At 43.5% G+C, this 21,885-nt stretch overlaps 2 protein-coding genes and 1 non-coding gene across 10 annotated transcripts in view; 1 reads left to right on the top strand and 2 right to left on the bottom strand.

The window, feature by feature from the left end:
* Positions 1-9,962, top strand: part of MLH3 (mutL homolog 3) — a 38,718-nt gene extending 28,756 nt beyond the window's left edge. For 5 of the 8 annotated variants that reach the window (XR_004057275.1, XM_030930360.1, XM_030930357.1 and 2 more), the window contains 4 exons: positions 1,054-1,077; positions 1,180-1,258; positions 4,581-4,732; positions 6,526-9,962. Coding sequence is in view for 5 of the 8 variants with exons in the window: in XM_030930360.1 (XP_030786220.1) it covers positions 1,054-1,077; positions 1,180-1,258; positions 4,581-4,732; positions 6,526-6,645 (375 nt within the window). In the remaining 3 variants the exon portion in view is untranslated. Of the gene's footprint in view, positions 1-1,053; positions 1,078-1,179; positions 1,260-4,580; positions 4,733-6,525 lie in introns of those variants that run through there. The other 3 variants (XM_030930359.1, XR_004057274.1, XM_030930361.1) reach the window with 3 other exon arrangements.
* LOC115897798 lies at positions 2,705-2,807 on the bottom strand. Its single transcript, XR_004057592.1, has one exon. It is a non-coding gene; the product is annotated as a U6 spliceosomal RNA (small nuclear RNA).
* Positions 9,963-11,476: 1,514 nt separating the features above from the next.
* Positions 11,477-21,449, bottom strand: EIF2B2 (eukaryotic translation initiation factor 2B subunit beta). The gene is made up of 8 exons (XM_010382656.2): positions 21,176-21,449; positions 20,934-21,054; positions 20,627-20,775; positions 18,815-18,978; positions 17,768-17,863; positions 17,022-17,159; positions 15,953-16,019; positions 11,477-14,697 (listed from the first exon to the last, which is right to left on the bottom strand). The coding sequence occupies exons 1-8, from the start codon at positions 21,336-21,338 to the stop codon at positions 14,540-14,542; spliced, it is 1,056 nt and encodes a 351-aa protein (XP_010380958.1). The 5' UTR covers positions 21,339-21,449; the 3' UTR covers positions 11,477-14,539.
* Positions 21,450-21,885: the final 436 nt, after the last annotated feature.

The raw sequence follows: 21,885 nt of genomic DNA, 5'->3' as shown, positions 1-21,885 counted from the left end.
CACCAGAGAGAACAGCAGAGCAGTTAGGTTTGCTCTCCATCCACAGTAAGCTTTGTTAGTGGATTGAGTCTTATGAAACCATCTTTCTGTTTAGGTTCGTTTGGGAAAACGTGATTTTTAAATTATATGTAGTATAGTATCTACTACGTAGCTCTTGGTAACTGTGCTCATTTATAGGCATGGCAGACTAGAGTATAAATGAAGGAGGGAAGAGAATTTCCTGAGTCTGGTTTTAAAAGAAAATGTACCATGTTGTAATCTTAGGAGGCAGATTTACACATAGCCTTTTCCAGGAGTAAAGAAATGATTTTCTTATAAAGAAATCATTAAATGTGCAACAGGTTTTTTTTCTTTTTACCTCCAGAGGTTAAACAAATTGGTAGCATGAAATAGTGTCTGCTTTAAATTTCTTTAAAGTTCTTTTGTAAATATTAATATCCACAGGGATGTAACTATTGAAAAAGTTACCCCAGGGACAGAGACATACAAGGGAGGAGAAATTTCTCAACAAAGGGCCTCAGAAAATAAACTTTCTGACCTGAAGGGAATTGTCCTCAGAAAGCCCGTGGGAACTGAAGTGACTGTTTACTTATGTTTATGATATTTAAGCAACTGTTATACTGAGCAGTGGTTGTGTTGATGGTTGTTGTGTATTTATTCTCAGTTTGTGTGTAATATTACACTTGTTCTGGCTAAGATTACACACACAAACAGACAGCCTTTTAGTGAGAAGCCTTCCTGATGTTTTGAACTGGTTGAATCATCAAGACTACTCTCACCAGCTACATAACCTCATTGGTTGAGAAGCTGTCTGTGGAGGAAGTCTCAGTAGCTAAGTATATTCTGTGTTTAATAAGAGTTCTGTTCAGTTGCTTGGTTTTTCACATTCAAAGTGCCCTACAACAAATAAGTTTATCCCCAAGTGCTGTATTGCTGGAACTCTTTCCTTCAGGAGGCATGATTTAAAGAAGAAAATTGAGATATTTTGTAAACTATCAAAGGGCAAGTAAAACATAACGGTAGATTAAAGCCTATTTTCGTTTTGCTTTGTAGGAATTTATCCGAGAACAAGTGGAGGTAAGCTTTTCCTTTATTTTGGGGTTTCACACAGAAGCATCACACATAAAAGGCTTTGTTGTTCCATTTCCTTTTCCTGTTAATAACGTGTTTATGCATTAGCTACTCCAGACCACAGGAGGCATCCAAGGGACATTGCCACTGACTGTCCAGAAGGTGTTGGCATCCCAAGCCTGCCATGGTAAGCCCTTCAACATAGCAGTGATCAAACGCCTCTGCATGCAGAGCCCTGGCAGGGCTGCCGGGATTACAAAAGAGGCAGAGGGCACATTTACTACTTAACTCTTGGAGAATACAATTTAGATCAAGAAACTGAATGTACATTTTTAAAAATCACTTTTACAAAAACAAAATCCCAACACACAAATTTGACTGTAGTGCTGCCTGACCTATATGAGTGGAGGAATAACTCCTAGAGGAGATGCATTTTGAGTTGAATTTTGAATGAGCTGGGGGACATGGGTTCATAGCATGGAAGGGGGAGTTCACTACAGGGAGAGTAAACAGCCTGTGCAGAGACGCAGAACAGAAACAAATTAGCTATGTGAGAAGCAGCAAAGAGTATCAAGAAACTAGGCAGGTAAGAGAACAGAAATCTAGAAGGTCACAGCAAAACCTCTGGATTTGCTACAGAAGGCATTAGAATTAGCAAGGGTTCTTTTCTTTTCTTTCCAACTTTTATTTTAGCTTCAGGGGGTACATGTGCACTTTGTAACATGGGTGAATTGCATGTCACAGGGGTTTGGTGTACAGATTATTTTGTCACCTAGGTAATGAGCATAGTACCCAATAGGTAGTTCTCCGATCCTCACCCACCTCCCACCCTCCACCCTCAAGTAGGCCCAGGTGTTTGTTATCCCTTCTTTGATTCTATGTGTATTCAATGTTTAGTTCCCACTTACAAGTAAGAACATGCAGTATTTGGTTTTCCAATTCACTTAGGATAGTGACGTTGAACATTTTTCATATGCTTGTTGGCCATGTGTATGTCTTCTTTTGAGAAGTGTGTGTTCATGTCCTTTGCCCATTTTTTAATAGGGTTTTTAAATTTTTGCTTGTTAATTATTTAAGTTCCTTATAGATTCTGGATATTAGACCTCTGTTGGATGCAGTTTGCAAATATTTTCTCCCATTCTGTAAGTTGTCCGTTTATTCTGTTGATAGTTTCTTTTGCTGTGGAGAAGCTCTTTAATTAAGTCTCACTTGTCAATTTTCGTTTTGTTGCAGTTGCTTCTAGAGTCTTTATCAGGAAATCTTTGCCAAGGCCTATGTCCAGAATGGTATTTCTGAGGTTTTCTTCTAGGGTTTTTTAAAAAGATGGAATGCACCCAGGTGCAGTGGCTCACGCCTGTAATCCCAGCACTTTGGGAGACTGAGGCGGATGGATCACCTGAGGTCAAGAGTTCGAGACCAGCCTGGCCAACATGGCGAAACCCCATCTCTACTAAAAACAAAAATTAGCCGGGCATGGTGGCAGGCACCTGTAATCCCAGCCACTCAGGAGGCTGAGGCAGGAGAATCACTTGAAACCAGGAGACGGAGGTTGCAGTGAGCCAAGATCGTGCCACTGCACTCCAGCCTGGGTGGCAGAGTGAGACTCCATCTCAAAATAATAATAATAATAATAATAAAGATGGAATATTTCGTGAATTTGCATGTCATCCTTGTGTAGGGACCATGCTAATCCTGTATTACTCCAATTTTATTGTATGTGCTGCCAAAGCGAACACCATTGAGGGTTCTTGAGCGGGGTAATATGATACAGTATAGAAAATAGGGAGCTGGGTGAGACCCTGTGAGGAAGGTGCCTGCTTCTCCTTCACCTTCCGCCATAATTGTAAGTTTTCTGAGGCCTCCCCAGCCATGCAGAACTGTGAGTCATTTAAATGGTCTTTCCTTTATAAATGACCCAGTCATGGGCATTTCTTCATAGCAGGGTGAGAACAGATTCATATTCCTCCATCACCAAATGTCATCATTGCCACCTTCAAAATGTATCTTCAGTCCGTCTGATTCAGTCTGTCTGGCCCCTCCCTCATTTTTGCCACTGTTGAGTTCTCTTAGTTCCTCACATTCACTCTGGCTCCCCTTCAAGCCACTCTTCTCTCGGCACCCAGAGGAATCTTTTTGAAACATCCCTCTGAGCGTGTTGTTCTTCTAACTAAAATGTGTCAGTGACGACCCATTGCTCTTGGGATAGAAATGTGATTTTTTTACTGTGGCCCACAAGGGTCTTCATGATTTGGCCCCTGCCTGCCTCTCCAGTGTCATGTCGTATCACTGTCTACCTTGTTCTTTACATCCTGGCCTGCTTTTTTGGTCTTCTACTTCCTGTGTGCTAAACATCTGTCAGTTTCGGGGCCTCTGGGCTGGCCTTTTCCTCTACCTGAAATACTTTTCTCTCCTCCTTCAATTAGCCATGTCTTTCTTAACCTAAAGTCTCAGCCTGAATACTACTTTGCCAGGAAAGCCTTCCTTAAGCTCCTCAACTGGGTTTGGTCTTCCTATTATATATTCATATCCTGTATTTTATAGCACCTATATTTATCATTTAAATTATTGTGTAAGTATCTGCTTCATGTTTGTCTCCCCTATTAGACCATAAGCGCCATGAGGATGGAAATTATCTGTCTCATTAACTGCCTGACAAAGCTCCCAATACAAAGTATATACTTAATAAATGTTTGTTGACTGGGTAAATTATGCATAAAGGCAGGTTATAACAATATGAGAGTTTAGGAAGATTATTATGGAAATTAGAAAAAAAGAAGCAAATAAAATGAACATTGTAAGGAAACAATCAGAGATTGCTATTGGACGATCCATGGAAAAAGATAACCCCAACTTCACAAACCCATAAAGAGTAGGCAAACATACTGCTCTTGCCTCTTGGAGAAAAACTCTGAAAGTAAGACCCTAACAAGTTAAGGAATGCCTCCTACAGAGATTAGAAAGACAAATACTCCATGAGAAAAAGCTGAGAGACAGGTCAGTCCTGAAGCCTTAGTTTCATCCATGGTCATAAGCACCAATTTCTTTCTTTTTCTTTTTAATTATTATTATTTTTTTTTTTGAGAACGGAGTGTCATTCTGTTGCCCAGGCTGGAGTGCAGTGGCATGATCTCGGCCCACTGCAACCCCCGCCTCCTGGGTTCAAGCGATTCTTCTGCCTCAGCCTCCCAAGTAGCTGGGACTACAGGCGTGTGCCACCATGCCCGGCTAATTTTTGTATTTTTAGTAGAGGCGGGATTTCACCATATTGGCCAGGCTGGTCTTAAACTCCCGACCTTGTGATCTGCCTGCCTCAGGCTCCCAAAGTGCTGGGATTACAGGCGTGAGACACCGTGCCCAGCCTATAAGCACCAATTTCAAGCAGGATTAAAGCCTCATTAAAGAAGCCTAAGAAACATGTTACTTTTTCCAGATATTTGGCAGTGACCCAAGGTCAGCATTGGTTTCCCACTATACACACTATAACCTTCTTGTTTCTCTCTTTCATTTAGGGGCCATTAAGTTTAATGATGGCCTGAGCTTACAGGAAAGTTGCCGCCTTATTGAAACTCTGTCCTCGTGCCAGCTGCCATTCCAGTGTGCTCACGGGAGACCTTCTATGCTGCCATTAGCTGACATAGACCACTTGGAGCAGGAAAAACAGGTACATTAATGACTAACAGGAGCAGGAGGGAGCAAAGTTTATCTTTTCTTTCTTTTCTGGCTTTTACTACGCAACTGTAATCTGTCTTAATCCTTTCCAAAATAGGAGAGTTTTGCAAAATCTGCATTGGAAGTTTCACATAAAGCCTCACCGATTTCATTTTCCAGCTCAAATCCGAAATGAAGCTTAGACTGAACTGTCAGGTCACCTACATAATGGCTTTGTATTTTAAAGCTTAACACATGTACAGACTTATGTATCCTGAATATCTATTGCCTGCTGGCTCTAGGTTTGATAATTTGCAGTTCTTCCTGAAGCTACTGAAAGTTGGTAGAAGCACAGCAAATTCACTGTTGGCAATATAGAGCCTCCACATCCAGTTTCTGGATAGTACCTGCTGGAAATGGTGATCTGTGACTGTACCTGGCCATCCCCAAGGATCTTGAGTTATAGTTTGAGGATCATCAGACAGGGACCCAAGCTTGGGGATCTCTACATTATGCTTTGGCCCTAATTATCCAGCAACCTGCAAACTACAATGTGGATAATGCAGTAAAGGCACAGAGTGGCTTAAATTAAGAACCTCTGTCCTTGTTATAATCTTCAATGAAGGAGAACATGGAAAACATAACAGGAATGTCTCTGTTGCTGCTTTCCAAAATCTTTTCCTTCTTTTTTTTTTTGTTTTTTGAGACAGAGTTTTGCTCTTGTTGCCCAGGCTGGAGTGCAATGGTGCAATCTCAGCTCACCACAACCTTTGCTTCCCGGGTTCAAGCAATTCTCCTGCCTCAGCCTCTGGAGTAGCTGGGATTACAGGCATGCGCCACCACACCCGGCTAATTTTGTATTTTTAGTAGAGACGGGATTTCTCCATGTTGGTCAGGCTGGTCTCGAACTCCCGACCTCAGGTGATCTGTCCACCTTGGCCTCCCAAAGTGCTGGGACTAGAGGCATGAGCCACCGCAACCTGCCCCAAATCTTTTCTTTTGCTAACCTTTCCCTGCTAAGGGATATAAAATCTTTTCTTGCATGGAGTTTTCAGGTACTAATGTTTTCTGACTTAACTAGCTGATTTTACTTCATTAAAACCTCTTTGTTTCACAAAGAAAAATATGAAGAAAGTTTTTTTCCGTTACTGAAGAGCTTGGAATCTAGACTTAAAGTTATCAGTCCCCTTTGATCCTTAAAAACATCTATAATCTCTATTGAATCCAGAAGTTAGAAATCTAAACAGATTATAACAACCAGACTTTGGAAATATTTGTATGCTACCTACATTTTCTTTTTCTTTTTCTTTTTTTTTTTATTTTTATTTTTTTGAGACGGAGTCTCACTCTGTCACCCAGGCTGGAATGCAGTGGCGCAATCTCAGCTCATCACAACCTCCGCCTCCCAGGTTCAAGCAATTCTCCTGCCTCAGCCTCCTGAGTAGCTGGGATTACAGACGTGCACCACCACACCCGGCTAATTTTTTTTGTATTTTTAGTAGAGACAGGATTTCACCATATTGGCCAAGCTGGTCTCGAACTCCTGACCTTGTGATCCGCCTGCCTCAGCCTCCCAGAGTGCTGGGATTACAGACGTGCACCACCACGCCCAGCTAATTTTTTTTGTATTTTTAGTAGAGACAGGGTTTCACCATGTTGGCCAGGCTGGTCTCAAACTCCTGACCTTGTGATCCGCCTGCCTAGGCCTCCCAGAGTGCTGGGATTACAGGCGTGATCCACTGCACCTGGCCTGTATGCTACCTACATTTTCATATTGCTAATTGAAGTTATTCTTTCTTCCCATAGATTAAACCCAATCTCGCTAAACTTCGCAAAATGGCCCAGGCCTGGCGTCTCTTTGGAAAAGCAGAGTGTGATACAACGCAGAGCCTGCAGCAATCCATGCCTCCCTGTGAGCCACCATGAGAACAGAGTCACTGGTCTAAAAGGAACAAAGGGATTTTCACTGTATGCTTCTGAGCAGAGAGCAGCAGCAGCAGGTACCAGCACGGCCCTGACTGAATCAGCCCAGTGTCCCTGAGCAGCTTAGACAACAGGGCTCTTTGTATCAGTCTTTCTTGAGCAGATGATTCCTCTAGTTGAGTAGCCAGATGGAATTCAAGCCTTAAGACAGTTCATTCATTTGCATCCATGGATACAGAAGGTTGCCATATAGTATCTACCTTTTGCTACTTATTTAATGATAAAATTTAATGACCTTTTGATTGGTTGCTTGGTTTGTTATTTGAAGGGTGTGATTTTTGTTTCTGTACAGTTTTTTTTTCAAGCTTTACATTTGCGTGTATCTAATTCAGCTGATGCTCAAGTCCAAGGGGTAGTCTGCCTTCCCAGGCTGCCCCCAGGGTTTCTCCACTGGTCCCTTCTTTTCCCTTGTCTTCTTCACTTCCCTGTGCTGCTGCTTCATGTGCTGCATCTCAGACTTAAAGAGTTTCTCTACTTTGAGTGAAAACATTCTCTAGGGCTTTCATCAGGCCTTTAGTTATTTTAGGGATAAAAACTATTGATAAAAAGGACAAGGATAGAACAGAGAAAATTTAAAGTCCTGTCCCGGGTTTTTTGTTTTGTTTTCTTTAAAAACTCAGAGACTGATATTCAATATCTCAAACCAGTAAAATGGTGAAAATACTATGAGCTTGTTTTTTAAAATATGATTTTTTTGGTACTTCATAAAGTATCTCTTTATGTGACAGCAATTGTCATATCAAAACACAGCATATCTATGTTCAACCTAACCAAATGTTTACACTTTCTCTTTCAGGAGACAAGGGTTCTTTGAGTCCCTTTCAAACAGTATCTTGGTGTTATTACATTATGCCTATCTATTGCCCTTATAATTTCACTTGGGACCAGGACTGATCATTCTGCAAATGCTTGTTATGCCATTCTCAATCTATTTTTCCCACACCTTTTCACATGATTTGTGGTTAATAGGACTCAATAGACTAAAATTGCATAGTAGAAAAAAAATACAAAATGCCAGCTGGTAATGTTTATTGCAACTGGGGTGTTATACAATTAGTAAGATGATGCAATGAGAATTTCTACTTTTGTATTTCCTGTCCAGCCTGCTCAAAGTGGCTTTTATATCAATGAAATGATTTTCCTCATTTTTTAATACAGGAAACCAATTCGTGCTCATGGAAGAAAAGTTCCTTTGCCAGCAGCCTTGAAGTGAATCTTACAGGAGCAATGAAAGTATTGCATTCATTAGCATCTGCCCCAGAGAAGGTTCAGGGAAAACCTTCACTTGTTTTCAAGGGGATCCTTGTAGATTTACGTAATTGGAACCCTGAAGAACAGGCCCTACTGTCTAAAAATGGCTTTTATTCTTCTAAATACATATAAACGGGTGTTTTATAGACGGGAAAACATGACCTTAGAAAGGAGGGAGTTTTCAGAGGATTTGCAGGCTGTCAGGGGCTCTGCCTCCAGGCCTAGTGTGGCAGCGTGGCCTCAGGGCCTCCGCCTCCCTGCTTAAGGGCTGCACAGAGGCCAACTGTCCAGGGAGCTGTAAAAATCTTTTCAGGTCAGACCAATTTGAGAGATTTTAAAAAGTGTCTCAATGCCTCTTATGATTTCAGAAGGTTTTGCTATATGTAATCCCGACTACAATTTTCTTGAGAGTAGCAGAGGATTAGAAAAAGTCCTCCATAAATTATGTAATTGGCCTTCCTGGCTAGCCTGACTCAAGCAATGTCAGAGATAATTATTCTATTTTCATAATTTATAAGTGTGGGGGCAGGCCTCAGCATTCAAACAACCTGTTAGAGAAAAACATCTAATAGATTACCTTTATTGCCTATTAAGGTTTTATGTTGTTTTTAACTCAGATGCCATAAGAACAAAGATACATGTAATTTATAATAGTAATCATTAATACCTATATTGTGCTTTAAGGTTTACAAAATATTTTTTCTCATACTTTATCTTATTTTAATTTCTTGACAGTCCGTGAGGTAAGGTGGTAGCTTCATCACCATTTTACAAAGTGGGAAACGAAGGTGGAGAACCGTCCTCTTAGGAACCTGGTTGTCCCCCTTTGTATAATAAAACTTCGAAGCTCAGAGCTGTTAACTGGTTTGCTGAAAGCTTAGCTGTGAGAGCCAGAATTCAGAGCCAGGTCTGAGTGACTTCAAACTGCACACTCCTTCCCATTATTACCCATATGCTGTCCCTTATATTTTTAATTTATTAGGAATTCATTCATTTATAAACTTGGTGATTCACCTTCATTCGATTCTGGTCACTGAAGGCTTTAGTAACTTCAGAGTAAAACTTGAGAGATGAGATGTGAAACGCAGCCATTCTTGAGAGTTCCTTTTTCTGTAACATTCATCAACACTTCATTGAGAAGTGAAGGTTCCTATGGCTGTCTCTACCTTCAAGAGGCTTAGCTTTAGTCACTGAGAAAGACAAGAAAACTAACGATAGAATGTAGTAGCTTCCTCTGGCGCTAGGTATTACAGAGTCACAGCTAGTGACAGCTAGCCTTTTATTATTGAAAGAAGAGGAGCTAACAGTCCCACTATCAGAATTAAGACTAGAGATGGCAATAGGAGCTAGTATTAGAAAAGCTTAAGGCAAAACATAAAGTGTAGGCTAGAATGAAGCTGGAGAATGGGGAGGGGTCTTGGGTAACATCCAGAATCTGGCTGGGGACCTGGAACTACATGAGATAAAAGAATGGAGGGGTTCTAGCAGTAGTCAGAGGTCAGGTACAAATGAACAGCTGGGATCTGGGCATGGCAGACAGTGAAAAAACCCAGGCAAGCAAAACGGTCAGAGCAGGAGGGGGCCCAAGGCCACATTCTTGAGATGTGGAGGGGCTGAGGAAGCCATGCCAAGTGAGAGCAGATGCAGCTCAGCAGTTCCTAGCGAGCCCTGACAAGCCAGCTCAGCTGAAGCTTCGGGTGGGAGCCAGTCATGGCACAGTGGAGTGAAGGAAGAGCAGTTTCAGGCACCCAGAACCTGACCCCCACGACTTGTTTTCCCCCTGAAGAGCCACCCATTCCATCCAAACCCTTTGCAAAAGTCTGCTAACAGAGAGAACCGGCCAGTATGCTGGCTACTCGCGATCATGCCTGTCTGTCTTTACCCTCTCAGCTGAAGCTGCGCGTCAATGGTGAGATGGCAAAAAGGTGGGTCCAGAAGAGGGGAAAAGAAGGAAGTCTGGGAAAACAAAATGCTGAAGAATCTGCACCAAATAAACCCTTCCGTCCTTCTTCCTTCCATCCCTCTCTTCATCATTTTCAGCAAATCTTCAGTGAGTTCCCTTCTAAATGTATTGTATCAGAACTTGTGCAGGATATCCAGGGAAAAAAACAGGTTATCACATGGCTGAGGATGTTTCCAACCCTTGGATCATTTTCACCGCAGGCCCATTAGTTACAGAGCACTCAGTCTTACCCAGAAGCATCAGATATAGTCCAGGCAACCGGATCCAAGCGTGTGGGAATCGCAGTGTGCTGCATGTGGGAATCTATCAGGCCAGCATGATTTGAGCAGCAGCCTGCAGAAGTGGGATTTGGCCAGCCTTGCCTGACTCTGGCCTTACAACTTGCTCTTATCTACTTCCAAAATAAGGAGTGCCCCATGATGGGCCAAGCAGTCCAAAAAAAAGTGGCTTGGAGTTAGCTACCGCAGTTAGCAGTTTCTCATTATTCAACATTGCATTACTTCTTTTTCACATTAGTTAACTGCAGCATTTTATTTTTATGTATTTGTTATCTTTCCAACCCCAGTGTTGTAAGAAGAATATTACATATAAATGATGACTTAGGAATCTTGTCAAGTTTTTGTTTCTTCAGCACTAAGTAGCTTATTTTCTAGGCAGGTCTTAATTCTAAAGGTAACATGCTTGAAAAAAACACTATTGAAAGGATCCGTCTCTTCAGCAGAGTATTTAATATACCTATCAGGCAATCACCATCTCAAGCATGATTAGACTCAAGTGCTGCCCTCCGTCATGTGAGGGATGCCAGGAAACTGGAAGTTTAGACTTTAGCTCTTTAAGTTGGTGCAAAAGTAATTGCAGTTTTTACCGTCAATAATAATAATTGCCTAGCCATTGTGCAGTACCTTGCAAGAGCTCTTTGGCAAATGAAAGAGTAATTCAAAGCAAAGTAGGCCAGATATAAAACACTTCCAAATCACATTTCAAAATGGTCCTTTCGTGTCAACTAGGTGCATGTCTGCTAAGGGAGTTTTTGCAAGGACAGGTGGATAGTATGAGGCCTTTACAATAATCCCATTACCATCTGGTACTGTCTATATGGCAGAGCCGTTCTGATGTAGCTGTATTATCACAGATCATTACAGAGTATGCCAGTCGTTCCATGATGGGACTGTGACTGGCAGCCTTTCTTAGCCCAAAGACTGATGCAACAGATTGCTTTGAGAAATAGTTTTGAAGCACATCCATGAAACATATGATCCTATGGGTACCAGCATTGATTTCTTTGAGGCATCGTTTTACACTTCACTTTTTCCTGGTAGAGTATTTTTCGGAGACGTCTCTTCTGAGGCTAAATTAGGAATTTCTGTTCCTTATTCAAGTTCCAAGAATTGTGCCTCTCCTGCCCTCTGCCCAAACTGGAAGATAGAAACCGTGGGAAAAAAAGTGTCTTTACAAACTGCAGTTATCTAACTTGGTTTATTTAACATATTCAGGAAGACTTTCACATCCATGGAATCCTAGTTCTATTAATTCTCTCCAAGCTACAACAGTTGTTGTTTGTTTTTTTTTTTGTTGTTTCTTGGTTCTGCCAGCAAGGCAGGAGTGGGAGGTGGGCACCCCTGATACCAATGCTGACAGGTAGTGAGTTGATGTGGAACTTCTGTTTCCTCCTGTTCAGTTCAGGTTCTCTCTTTCTGATACTTACCCCTCCTCAAATAGGGAAACGAAGAGAGGGGAAATAGGAAGATGAGCCTCAATAGGGTTTACTTAATTGGGGGCATAAAGATTCTAAAAAGTATGCATTCCTGCAGTTCTGTTCTTAGCACTGTAAGAGCTGATCAGAAAGAGAGCTTCTACCCTTATAACCTTCATCCATCTCAGTCATGCCTGGGAAGGATGTTGGTGCTAATTTTAGACACAGAGACTAAGATGGACAAAGGACAAGTATCATAAAGCATTTTTGGAGCCAGGAACAGATTTAAGTTCCTTGCCTCACTGCTGCTCTTACTCCAAACCACACAATTGTACCCAAGTGAATTGCTGTTAGAATTGGTGCCTTTGGAGGAGACAATTGCTCGTAATTGGTAGCTACAAGCCACTTCACTGAGAAAGTGTGGGGTCTTAGATGCTTTAAGAAATAATAGAAAGACTGAGCCTGAGTGAGTCAGGCTCTTCTGAGTCATACAGTTTCTAGGTCAGTGTAAAATACTGACTTTCTGAGGTCTTACTTTTTTCCCTCTCTGGAAGACCTAAGGCAAAGATCTCTCTCAAAGAGGTATCAAAGAATAGAGGCCTTTCCCTCAGAACCTACCTCTGCCCAGTGTTCACCAAAATGTGGTTTCAAATCACCTGTTCAAAGCCCACAGGGTGCTTATTTGTTAAACATGCAGATTCTCAGTGCTCCCTCCACCCACACAGACACTGCACAAGAGGCCCTGCTTTGGACCACAAGTTCCTAAACATGGCAGAAAATCTGGATCACCTGGGAGACTTTTTAGGTTAAAAACCGGAAACAGTATGTAAGCATAAACATGTCAACAAAATGAGAGGATGTCCCTCTGCTTGCCGTGCTTGGTATTTTACTTCTATACTGTTTCCCTATACGTGTACATATAATTTTGTTTTGTTTTTGTCAGACAGAGTCTCACCCACGCTTGCCCAAGCTAAAGTGCAGTGGCCCAATGGCACTGCTCACTGCAGCATCCACTTCCCCAGTTCAGACTCCGGAGTAGCTGGGACTACAGGTACCCGCAACCACACCTGGCTAACTTTTGTATTTTTAGTGGAGACTAAAAATTTTATTTTTATTATATTATTTTAGTTTCGCCATTTTGACCAGGCTGGTCTCAAACTCCTGACCTCAAGTGATCTGCCCTCCTTGGCCTCCCAAAGTGCTCGGATTATAGGCGTGAGCCGCTGCGCCCGGCCAGTGTTGTTGTTTTAATGAAATGAGTCCGTATTATGCACATTACTCTGCAGCTTTTTGTTTTTCCCAGCTTGTTTTTAACTACCAGAGTATCACATGGACTTCCTTGCAAATCTGTCCTATTAACACCAGGATCACAACTCAGATGCCTACAGGGGTTAGGCAGATAACATAAATGAGTTAAATGGATCCAGTAGGAACTGCAGAAAACTGGAGATGTTTCATCTAATTGCATCAGACATTACCCAACCGCAAACTAACTACTGCCATTTGGAAATGTTGGCCCAGAGTTGCCAAATTCGAGTTTTCAAGAAGAGCAAGAAATCTGAATTTTTGAAATGTGCAATCTCCAGATTTTTAAATATTGGTAACAAATTCACATTAAATACAGTGAACCAGCCCAGATGTCTTCAATCCAGACACTGCCCCTCCAGCCATCCTTCTGAAATTTCTATTGCCATGTATAATGTTCCGCAGTGTAACTGTCAATCCTTACTCAACGTGTCTCCTGTAGCTGGACACTTAGGCTATGACATTACAACTACTGTATAAATCTTTGTGCTTATACAAATAATTATAGAAATACAGCTTCCAAATTGCCCTCTAAAAGGTTGTACCAATTTATAGTCCTATAAACACTGCATGAGACTATCCTTTTCTGGGAAGCTTTAAACAGATTCCCAGGTGGTAACCCAGAGATCAGATGCAGTAGGTCGAAGATGAAACCCAAGACTGTGTGAGTGAGTGACCGGAATGACTCAGGTGATTCTGATGATCAGAGAGGTTTTGGAACTACCGTTTTAGCCTATTAACAAGCTGTCTGGGGCCATGAGCAGTGAATTGTAAAAGAAACTATACTTTCATTTGTACTTCTGTTTTTTAATTTTATTTAGAGACAGGGTCTTGCTTATCATCCCGGGAGTGCAGTGGTACAATCATAGCTCAATGAAGCCTTGAACTCATGGGCTCAAGTGATCCTCCCACCTCAGCCTCCAGAATAGCAAGGCCACAGGTATGTGCCACCATGTCTGGCTAATTTAAAAAAAAATTTTTTTTGTAGAGACAGGATCTTGCTATGTTGCCAGGCTAATCTCAAACTCCAGGCCTCAAACAATCTTCCCACCTTACCCTCCCAAAGTGCCAGGATTACAAATGGGAGCCACTGTATCTGGCCACTACTTCCATGTTGTACACTTTTCCCACTAACTACAGGCCTCTATGCAAACACAAAAAAGGCTCTGCTGCTGCTGTTTCAAGCAGTTCTGTCAGAGTAGGACAATCAATAAACCAACTATGGAACCTTCAAGTGGCTTTTATTGGCAGAGCCTAGAAGAAGTGTCGTAGCCATTTCTGAGCAAAAATCTGTATCCCAGCAAGGTATTCAGTGTTATGTTTAACACACTACTGAACCAGAAAGTTTAAGTTCCTGACACAGACGCAACCAGGTCACTAAGAGGCTCCAAAATCAACAGATTAAGCTCCACTGCTCTGTTAAGATCTGAAAGGCAAGACACAGTCCTGGATGTGTGCCCTTGATACAGGGTGACTAAAAAGGCAGGCAACAGTATCAAGGATTTTTTTTAGGTATACTCCTGTGCAGTCCCACATTGCAAGGATATGTTTCAGCAGCAGCACTCAAGTCTCCTCTTCATTCTGTATCTGCCTAAACAATCTCTGCTTAGGACAAGTGTGGTCGGTCATAAAACATGATCATCAGGATGGTAGAGTTCACTCATCAGGCGGTAGATGTAGGAAGGTGCATTCCCACCAATGTTGGAGATAAAGAGGGTAATGAGCTCTGGTGGAACGTAGTCAAACACAGGGCAATGCACGCTGACCTTCTCCAGAATGTCCCCTGAAAGGCAAGCACACGTGCTAAAGGTAAAACTGAGCCTCCCTCTCTCATAATTAAGTAGCATATAGATTCCAACCTCGAGAATGCAGGCATATTAGCTCCCCAAGGATGGGAAGCTATGGAAAAATGCAAACCAGAAGAGATGACTTCAGATCATGACAACCCCTGCTTACAACTCTTCCGTGCCTCTGCATAGATAGCCCTTAGAATAAAATTCAAACTCAGGATTGAAATTTAAGATCTGGGCCCTCCCTGCCACACCACATGAATTACAATTTGGACCACTCTTCCCCTTGCTCATTACTGTCTAGCCATGTATGCCATCCTTTTCTAACTGGCTAAGCCCTCTGCACCAGCTCATGGAAAACTCTATGATCTTCATATGGTGGACTGTATTCATTTAGGACTCAGATGAAATGTCATCTCATTAAGACCCTTCCTCAATCTCAGTTAGGCCCCTAGCCACTTTCTATCACATCAGCCTTGCTTGTCCTCAGGCATCCCATGACCTGATACTTTCTCATCTGTCTTCCACAATAGAATGTGTGGGAACAGGGCCTTATCTTTTTCATTCATTGTGATATCTTCAGTGCCTAGAAGAGTGCTGGATACATTGTAGGTGCTCAGTAACTATTTCCTGAAGAATGAATGTTTATTTAAATAAAGGGATGAAGTCATTCAACTTCCAAGAGGAACTAGGACCCCAACTACTATGCGTTGCTCTCAGAGGGTGTATAAGGCCACCCTTGCTGATGAGGCTGCAGGCATAATGAGCTGAGCTGCTGCCTTCAGAAGGAGCCAGAGAAAAGAACCCCAACACATGAGATTATCCAGGCTACAGGCAAGTTTTCTAAGTAGGAACATTTCACAGCCTGCTTCCTTTGGGAGTCAGTTTACCAAAATGACTCCTTATATAGCAGGAAAACAGGTACATTTTCCCAATTGGTTGTTTATATCTCAAAGAGCATGCAAAGCCAAACCCAGACAATGCTAGATGATCCAACCCACAGTAGCCCCAACAAATCTAAAATACATTCGTCTCAGAACAAATTAACATGGACTTGATCAGGTCCTCAAGCACTTTCAGCTGCTAAAGAAAACAGTCCCCCCAAGAAGTATGATAAAAAACACAACCTGACAGCATTCAGTTCTACTGACCAACAAAACAACAAAAAGACCAAAACACATGCACGCACAAACCCCGAATACACACAACACATGCACGCATGCGCACATGCACACACAGCTTTTGTACCTTCTGTGAATGGCAGGACTTCTTCAGGAGCCACAAACTTATGAAATGAGTCTTCTTCATTGGGGAACTAGAAAGGAAAAAATTTTTAAAAACTAGAGACCCAGCAATTCCACTCCTAGATAAGTACCCTAGAGAAATGAAAACATGTCCACACAGAAAATTTATACACAGATGCTTATAGCATGATTATTCACAAAAGCCAAAAGGTGGAACCAACCCAAATGCCCATAAACAGATGAATGGATTAATAAATTGTGGTATGTTCATATAATGGAATATTATTCCGCCTCGAAAGGAAATTCTGACATTACAACATGGATGAACTTTGAAAACATCATGCTAAGTGAAAAAAGTCAGGCACAACATGTCACATATTATGATTCCTTTTATACAAAATGGACAAATCCATAGAGACAGGAGCAGATTAGAGGAGATGGGGAGAAGGAGAAATAGGGAGAGATTACTTAATGGGTACAGAGAGTTTTTCTAGAGTGGAGAAAAAGTTTTGAAACTAGAGAGTGGTGGTTGTACAATGCTGTGAATATACTAGATACCACTAAATTGTATACTTTAAAATGGTTAATTGTATGTTATGTGAATTTCACCTCAATTTAAAAAATAGAGACTATAAATAGTTTGATGTTTTCAAAGCAAATAGCTTCTATCACTGATGAAATGTCTCTTCACTTAGTCCCTGCTTGTATTCAGGTTACAAAGGACAGGCCCTGCAACAATAACAAAACTGATTCTATGATCCTACTTTCAACCTGCTTGGCATTTTCAGAAATGGTCAGGCGACGGGGAGTGGTGGCAATCGTAAGGAAAGGACCTTTCCCAACTACATATTGTCCGCACAATCTTGCCTTCCTAAAGCCGGCAGCTTAGGAACTCTCAACTATTTTACTGAATCAAGACTTCCGTGGTTCTTTCCAGCCTCCACTGGGTGTAATCCATTGAGAATGCAGATAAATGGAGGCCCTGGAGTGAGTTGGTTGAAGTCCCAGAGTTCAAGCCTACCCTCTGGCTTCCTTCTTTCTGCTGGCTTCTAGCTAAAGACAGACACACATACCTGTGGGGAAAGTTTGAACATAGGTGCGCAGACGATGAGTGGGGTGGAATGGTGTTTTGCTGCCAGTGCCAGAGTGTGAGTTCCTGTCACAGCTCTCAGGGCACCATTGGCCAGGATGGTCTTCGTGCCAATGATTACCTTTGAGACAAGAAGAAAAATGTGAGTCATCCTGGGGGTGGAGCCTTAAAAGGGCCACTGGCCATAAAAAGCTGAATGCTCAGGCCTCAGAATGGTATTGTGAGGGGTCACAGACTGGTATAGGGGAAGGGATCCCTGGCTCAGTACAAGTTCTAGCTTAAAAGTAGGTTGCCAAGGAAAGAATGAATGTAAAATGGGACAAGAAACTGCAAAACCTACTGCTCTCAGTCCCATATTTTCTGGAAATTGAGATGCCATACCTTCTGAGAAGCCAGGAACCTTTTTCATTCACTATCGACAGCTGCCAAGCTCTTTGAGCATAAGGCAGGAGCCTTGTAGCCAATCCCTAGCAACTGACACTCTTGCTTTAGTTCTATTTAATACTTCATTCTTTTCAATGCTTCAACCAAATTTAGAGGCTACTTCAAGAGAGGAACAATGATGCAGAAAAAGGGAAAAGAAATTCAGTGAACAGATTTAAAAGGCCTACGTATGTACTTTGAAAGGTGCTAGAAACTTCCTTCTCTCACCATGGATATTACAGGAGATAAAAATCAATTTTAGAAACATAATCTTCATGAATTCAACATAACTCCAAATATACCCACCTTGTTGACTCTTGACATAACGGCAAAAATGGCAGCATCAGTCATGACAGTTGTCTCAATACCTGCTTTGGACAAATTCACAGCCATTTCATGACCCTACAATGGGAGGGAAAGGCTGATTCTAAGAGAAAGAGTGAGAAATAGTGAAAAGTGCTCTCAAATGTAACTGGATCTGGGGAATTGTGTGATATGGGCATATCCAGCACATAATTTCCAATAGATAACTCATTTTTCAGACAACTAAGTTTTTGGACTATCATAGCTCTGGTAAGCTGTAGGGAAGCCCAGGGGAAGCTAATAAATATCTAGTGCTCCAGCCACAAAACTGGAAATACAACGTGTGTGTATAACATAATCACGATTGCTGACAAGATAGCTCCTGGCTCATTATTTTAAAACATCCTGCATCCTTACATATTTCCTTTTTGAGACCTATTATTTACTTAGGATCGAGTGAGGTCAGACCAAGCATCAGTCATCCCCAAGGTAATTTACCCTGCTTTGATTCCTAAAAGAACCAACCTATGTTTCCTTGGACCCAGCAGTTCACCACCTTTTTTTTTTTTTTCTGAGACAGAGTCTTGCTCTGTGGTATAGGCTGGAGTGCAGTGGCGCAATCTTGGCTCATTGCAACCTCTGCTTTCCAGGTTCAAGCAATTCTCCTGCCTCAACCTCCAGAGTAGCTGGGATTACAGGCATGCACCAGCATGCCCAGCTAATTTTTGTATTTTTAGTAGAGATGGGGTTTCGTCATGTTGGCCAGGCTGCTCTCGAACTCCTGACCTCAGGTGATCCGCCCGCCTCAGCCTCCCAAAGTGCTGGGATTATGGGCATGAACCACCGCTCCCAGTCCCAACTTTCTTAAACCACTATTAAAGAATGTTCACAGGACGAACACCTTGAAAATTCCCTTAATGTTTTAGTTTATCTTCTCAGTGTCTCAAAGTCTTGCTTATCAATTCGAGGTTGGAATGGCCCTACCCATCCCTTATTTACTTCTTCTTCATTTTCCATTTTTCTTAGTAGCAGCTACAGCAGTCTCCTTACCTGGCAGAAAGGAGCACACTCTGCTACAATGACATGGAATTTCCTCTTTCGGGCAGCCTCTTTGAGGAAGGCCTCTACTGTTCGGGAGAAGCCAATGGTCATGATCACCTCATTGGAGTGAATGTGCTCCAGAGCCTGGGCTGCAATGTTCTCCGTTGTCCCTTCTGTAAAAACAGTTTTGAAAAAAAAAAATATATATATATATATACACATATATATATATGAAATTGCTATGCTATATCACAAACACACATTATGAGTGTACAGAAAAAGATGTCTGCCCTTCACATGCACTGCCAACCTAGCAGACCCTGGTACCACAGGGTTAATGTGCTTAAAGTGAAATGTCAACATTTTTTTTTTTTTTTTGAGACAGAGTCTCGCTCTGTCACCCAGGCTGGAGTGCAGTAGCTGGATCTCAGCTCACTGCTAGCTCCGCCGCCCGGGTTTACGCCATTCTCCTGCCTCAGCCTCCCGAGTAGCTGGGACTACAGGCGCCCGCCACCTCGCCCGGCTAGTTTTTTTGTATTTTTTAGTAGAGACAAGGTTTCACCGTATTAGCCAGGATGGTCTCAATCTCCTGACCTAGTGATCCGCCCGTCTCGGCTTCCCAAAGTGCTGGGATTACAGGCTTGAGCCACCGCGCCCGGCCTTTTTTTTTTTTAAATAGAGATAGGGTCCCACTATGTTGCCCAGGCTGGTTTTGAACTCCTGGTCGCAAGCAATCCACTCACCTTGGCCTCCCAAATTTGTGGGATTACAGGTGTGAGCCACCGCGCCCAGCTATGTCACAATTTCTTAAAAGCCCCACTCTGGGATTTTCTGCCTGCCCTCTTCCAGAAGTACCCCTATCTATCAACCACCTCTGTCACTACAGAGCTCCTTACAACCGATTTTGAAGACAGTGAATTCAGCCAAGGAATGGCAATCTGGGAAATCCTAAAGTGCTGAGAATCGGGTAAACAGAGCTTCTGCCTAAAAGAACTCTTCCTTCAAAAGGTGGCCACAACACTTCTACGTGAGAGAGAATGGCCAGAGAAGAAAAACGGGGGAGGAATTTGGAAGCAGCTTCTTCATCATCTGATTATAATGAATATCTGCAAGTCACTTGGACCGCAATGACAAGGGGGATAGAAATGGTATACGTGTACGTGTGTATAAAAATTCAGAGATAGGCCGGGCGCGGTGGCTCAAGCCTGTAATCCCAGCACTTTGGGAGGCCGAGACGGGCGGATCACGAGGTCAGGAGATCGAGACCATCCTGGCTAACATGGTGAAACCCCGTCTCTACTAAAAATACAAAAAACTAGCCGGGCGACCTGGCGGGCGCCTGTAGTCCCAGCTACTCGGGAGGCTGAGGCAGGAGAATGGCGTGAACCCGGGAGGCGGAGCTTGCAGTGAGCTGAGATCCGGCCACTGCACTCCAGCCTGGGCGACAGAGCGAGACTCCGTCTCAAAAAAAAAAAAAAAAAAAAAAAAAAAAAAAAAATTCAGAGATAGTGAAGGCGGTCTATCGACCTGGTTCTCTAGGGAGTTCATCTTCTTTACAATGAAAATAAAACTCTGTCCTAATAGAGTCTGTGCCACTGCACAGACTTGCAGTCTATCAAGGATTGGTCTGTAAGGAAAAGTAGAGAGGGTTACTTTGGTCCCGTCACCTGTTGCAACATTTCCTAATCAGGAAGGAAGACAAACCTCTGAGAACCAGAAGACTGGTAATATCCCATCTCTGCTAATGAACAACCTTCAGGGGCTTCTGTTCCCTTATTTGCCTGTGACCAGTCCCATTTTCCCAGCGATCAGGCCTCTTACCCAGCTCCACTAGCAGCTCATTAATCGCCTCAATGATGTTGGACTGGAGTTGGGCATAATGGAAGCTGAAATCCTCGTTCAGGCCTCCGGATGTCAACAGTTTGTGCAGGGACTCCTGCTGATCACTCTCGTCGCTGCGTCCATGGAGTCTATAGAGGCAACAAGACGCAAAGAGAGAGGTGGGGAGGAGGAGTGGTCAGGCAGGTAACAAGGGCTGCTCAGCTCCAATAAAGTCTCCGAGCAGGGAGAGGGGCCCGTGGAAAAAGTGTCACTGTATCCAACCCGGAGCCCAGGATGTGAGCCTGACCTGCCATACTCCTCCCGGATAATCTTGAGCACTCTCCGCACCATGTTGCCCACGGTGGTCTCGGAGGGCTGAGCGGCCGTCATCCTCCTGCCCTCTCTGCGGATCAGCTCCATCAGCTCCCCTATGGTCCAAAAGAGAGATGATAAGAGGAGCCAACGCGAAGTGAGGCCTGGGAAACTTTCAGCCTTGGGATCGGGAACAGACAGGGGCCGGGTTTGCTGACGGAGGCAGGCCGGCCTCACCCGCGTTGCTCCAGCGGTGGTCCGTAATGATCTGGCGTAGCAGCCCCAGGGTCTCCCGAGCCATTTCCTCGGAGCTGCGCGGCCCACCACCCCGCTTCAGGGTCTCCACGAAGCTCTCGATCCTCTCTGACAACTCCGAGCCCTTCGCTGCGGACCCCGGCATCTCTAAGGTAGCTGCCTTCAGCCTTCACCGGCGGAATCCACACCTGCTAGACCACTTTGCACTTCCGGGGCGGGCGAGGTCGGCTTCCGCCGTGAGGGGAGGGGGGAAACCACAAGTTTGAGTGGAAGCAGGCCACGCCCCTCGTCGCCACTCTCCCGCCCCCTTCCTCTGCCTGAGCCAATCAGAGACGTGAGGGTCGGGTTGTTCAGTTACAACCGGGCCCGCGCGCCTCGGGGGCTGCAGGCTCGGAAGCGGCCTTTCTTGGCTCAGCCGACGGTGAACGGAAGTAACCCGTCCGGCCTGTAGAGGGTGGCTAGTCCCGTTGCTATGGGAGCAGCAAGTCTCTACGCGCCTCTCACCGCGACTTAAGGCTACACTGAAGAAGTTGCGGCACTCCCTCCTGTCTTCCCAGCTCGGTGACCGCCCGAGCTGTCACTCCCGAGTGTCAGCGACACTAACTTTCCGAATGCGTGTCCAGGGTTGGCTGCCCCTTGGGCAGATGTCTCACTTTTGTTCTGTTACATTACTTGGTACCGTTTGCGCCTGT

This window comes from Rhinopithecus roxellana, chromosome 5, assembly GCF_007565055.1.
Source record: "Rhinopithecus roxellana isolate Shanxi Qingling chromosome 5, ASM756505v1, whole genome shotgun sequence".
NCBI classification, from domain to species: domain Eukaryota; kingdom Metazoa; phylum Chordata; class Mammalia; order Primates; family Cercopithecidae; genus Rhinopithecus; species Rhinopithecus roxellana.
Note: the sequence above shows the minus strand (reverse complement) of the source record. Positions and strands in the feature narration are given on the sequence as shown.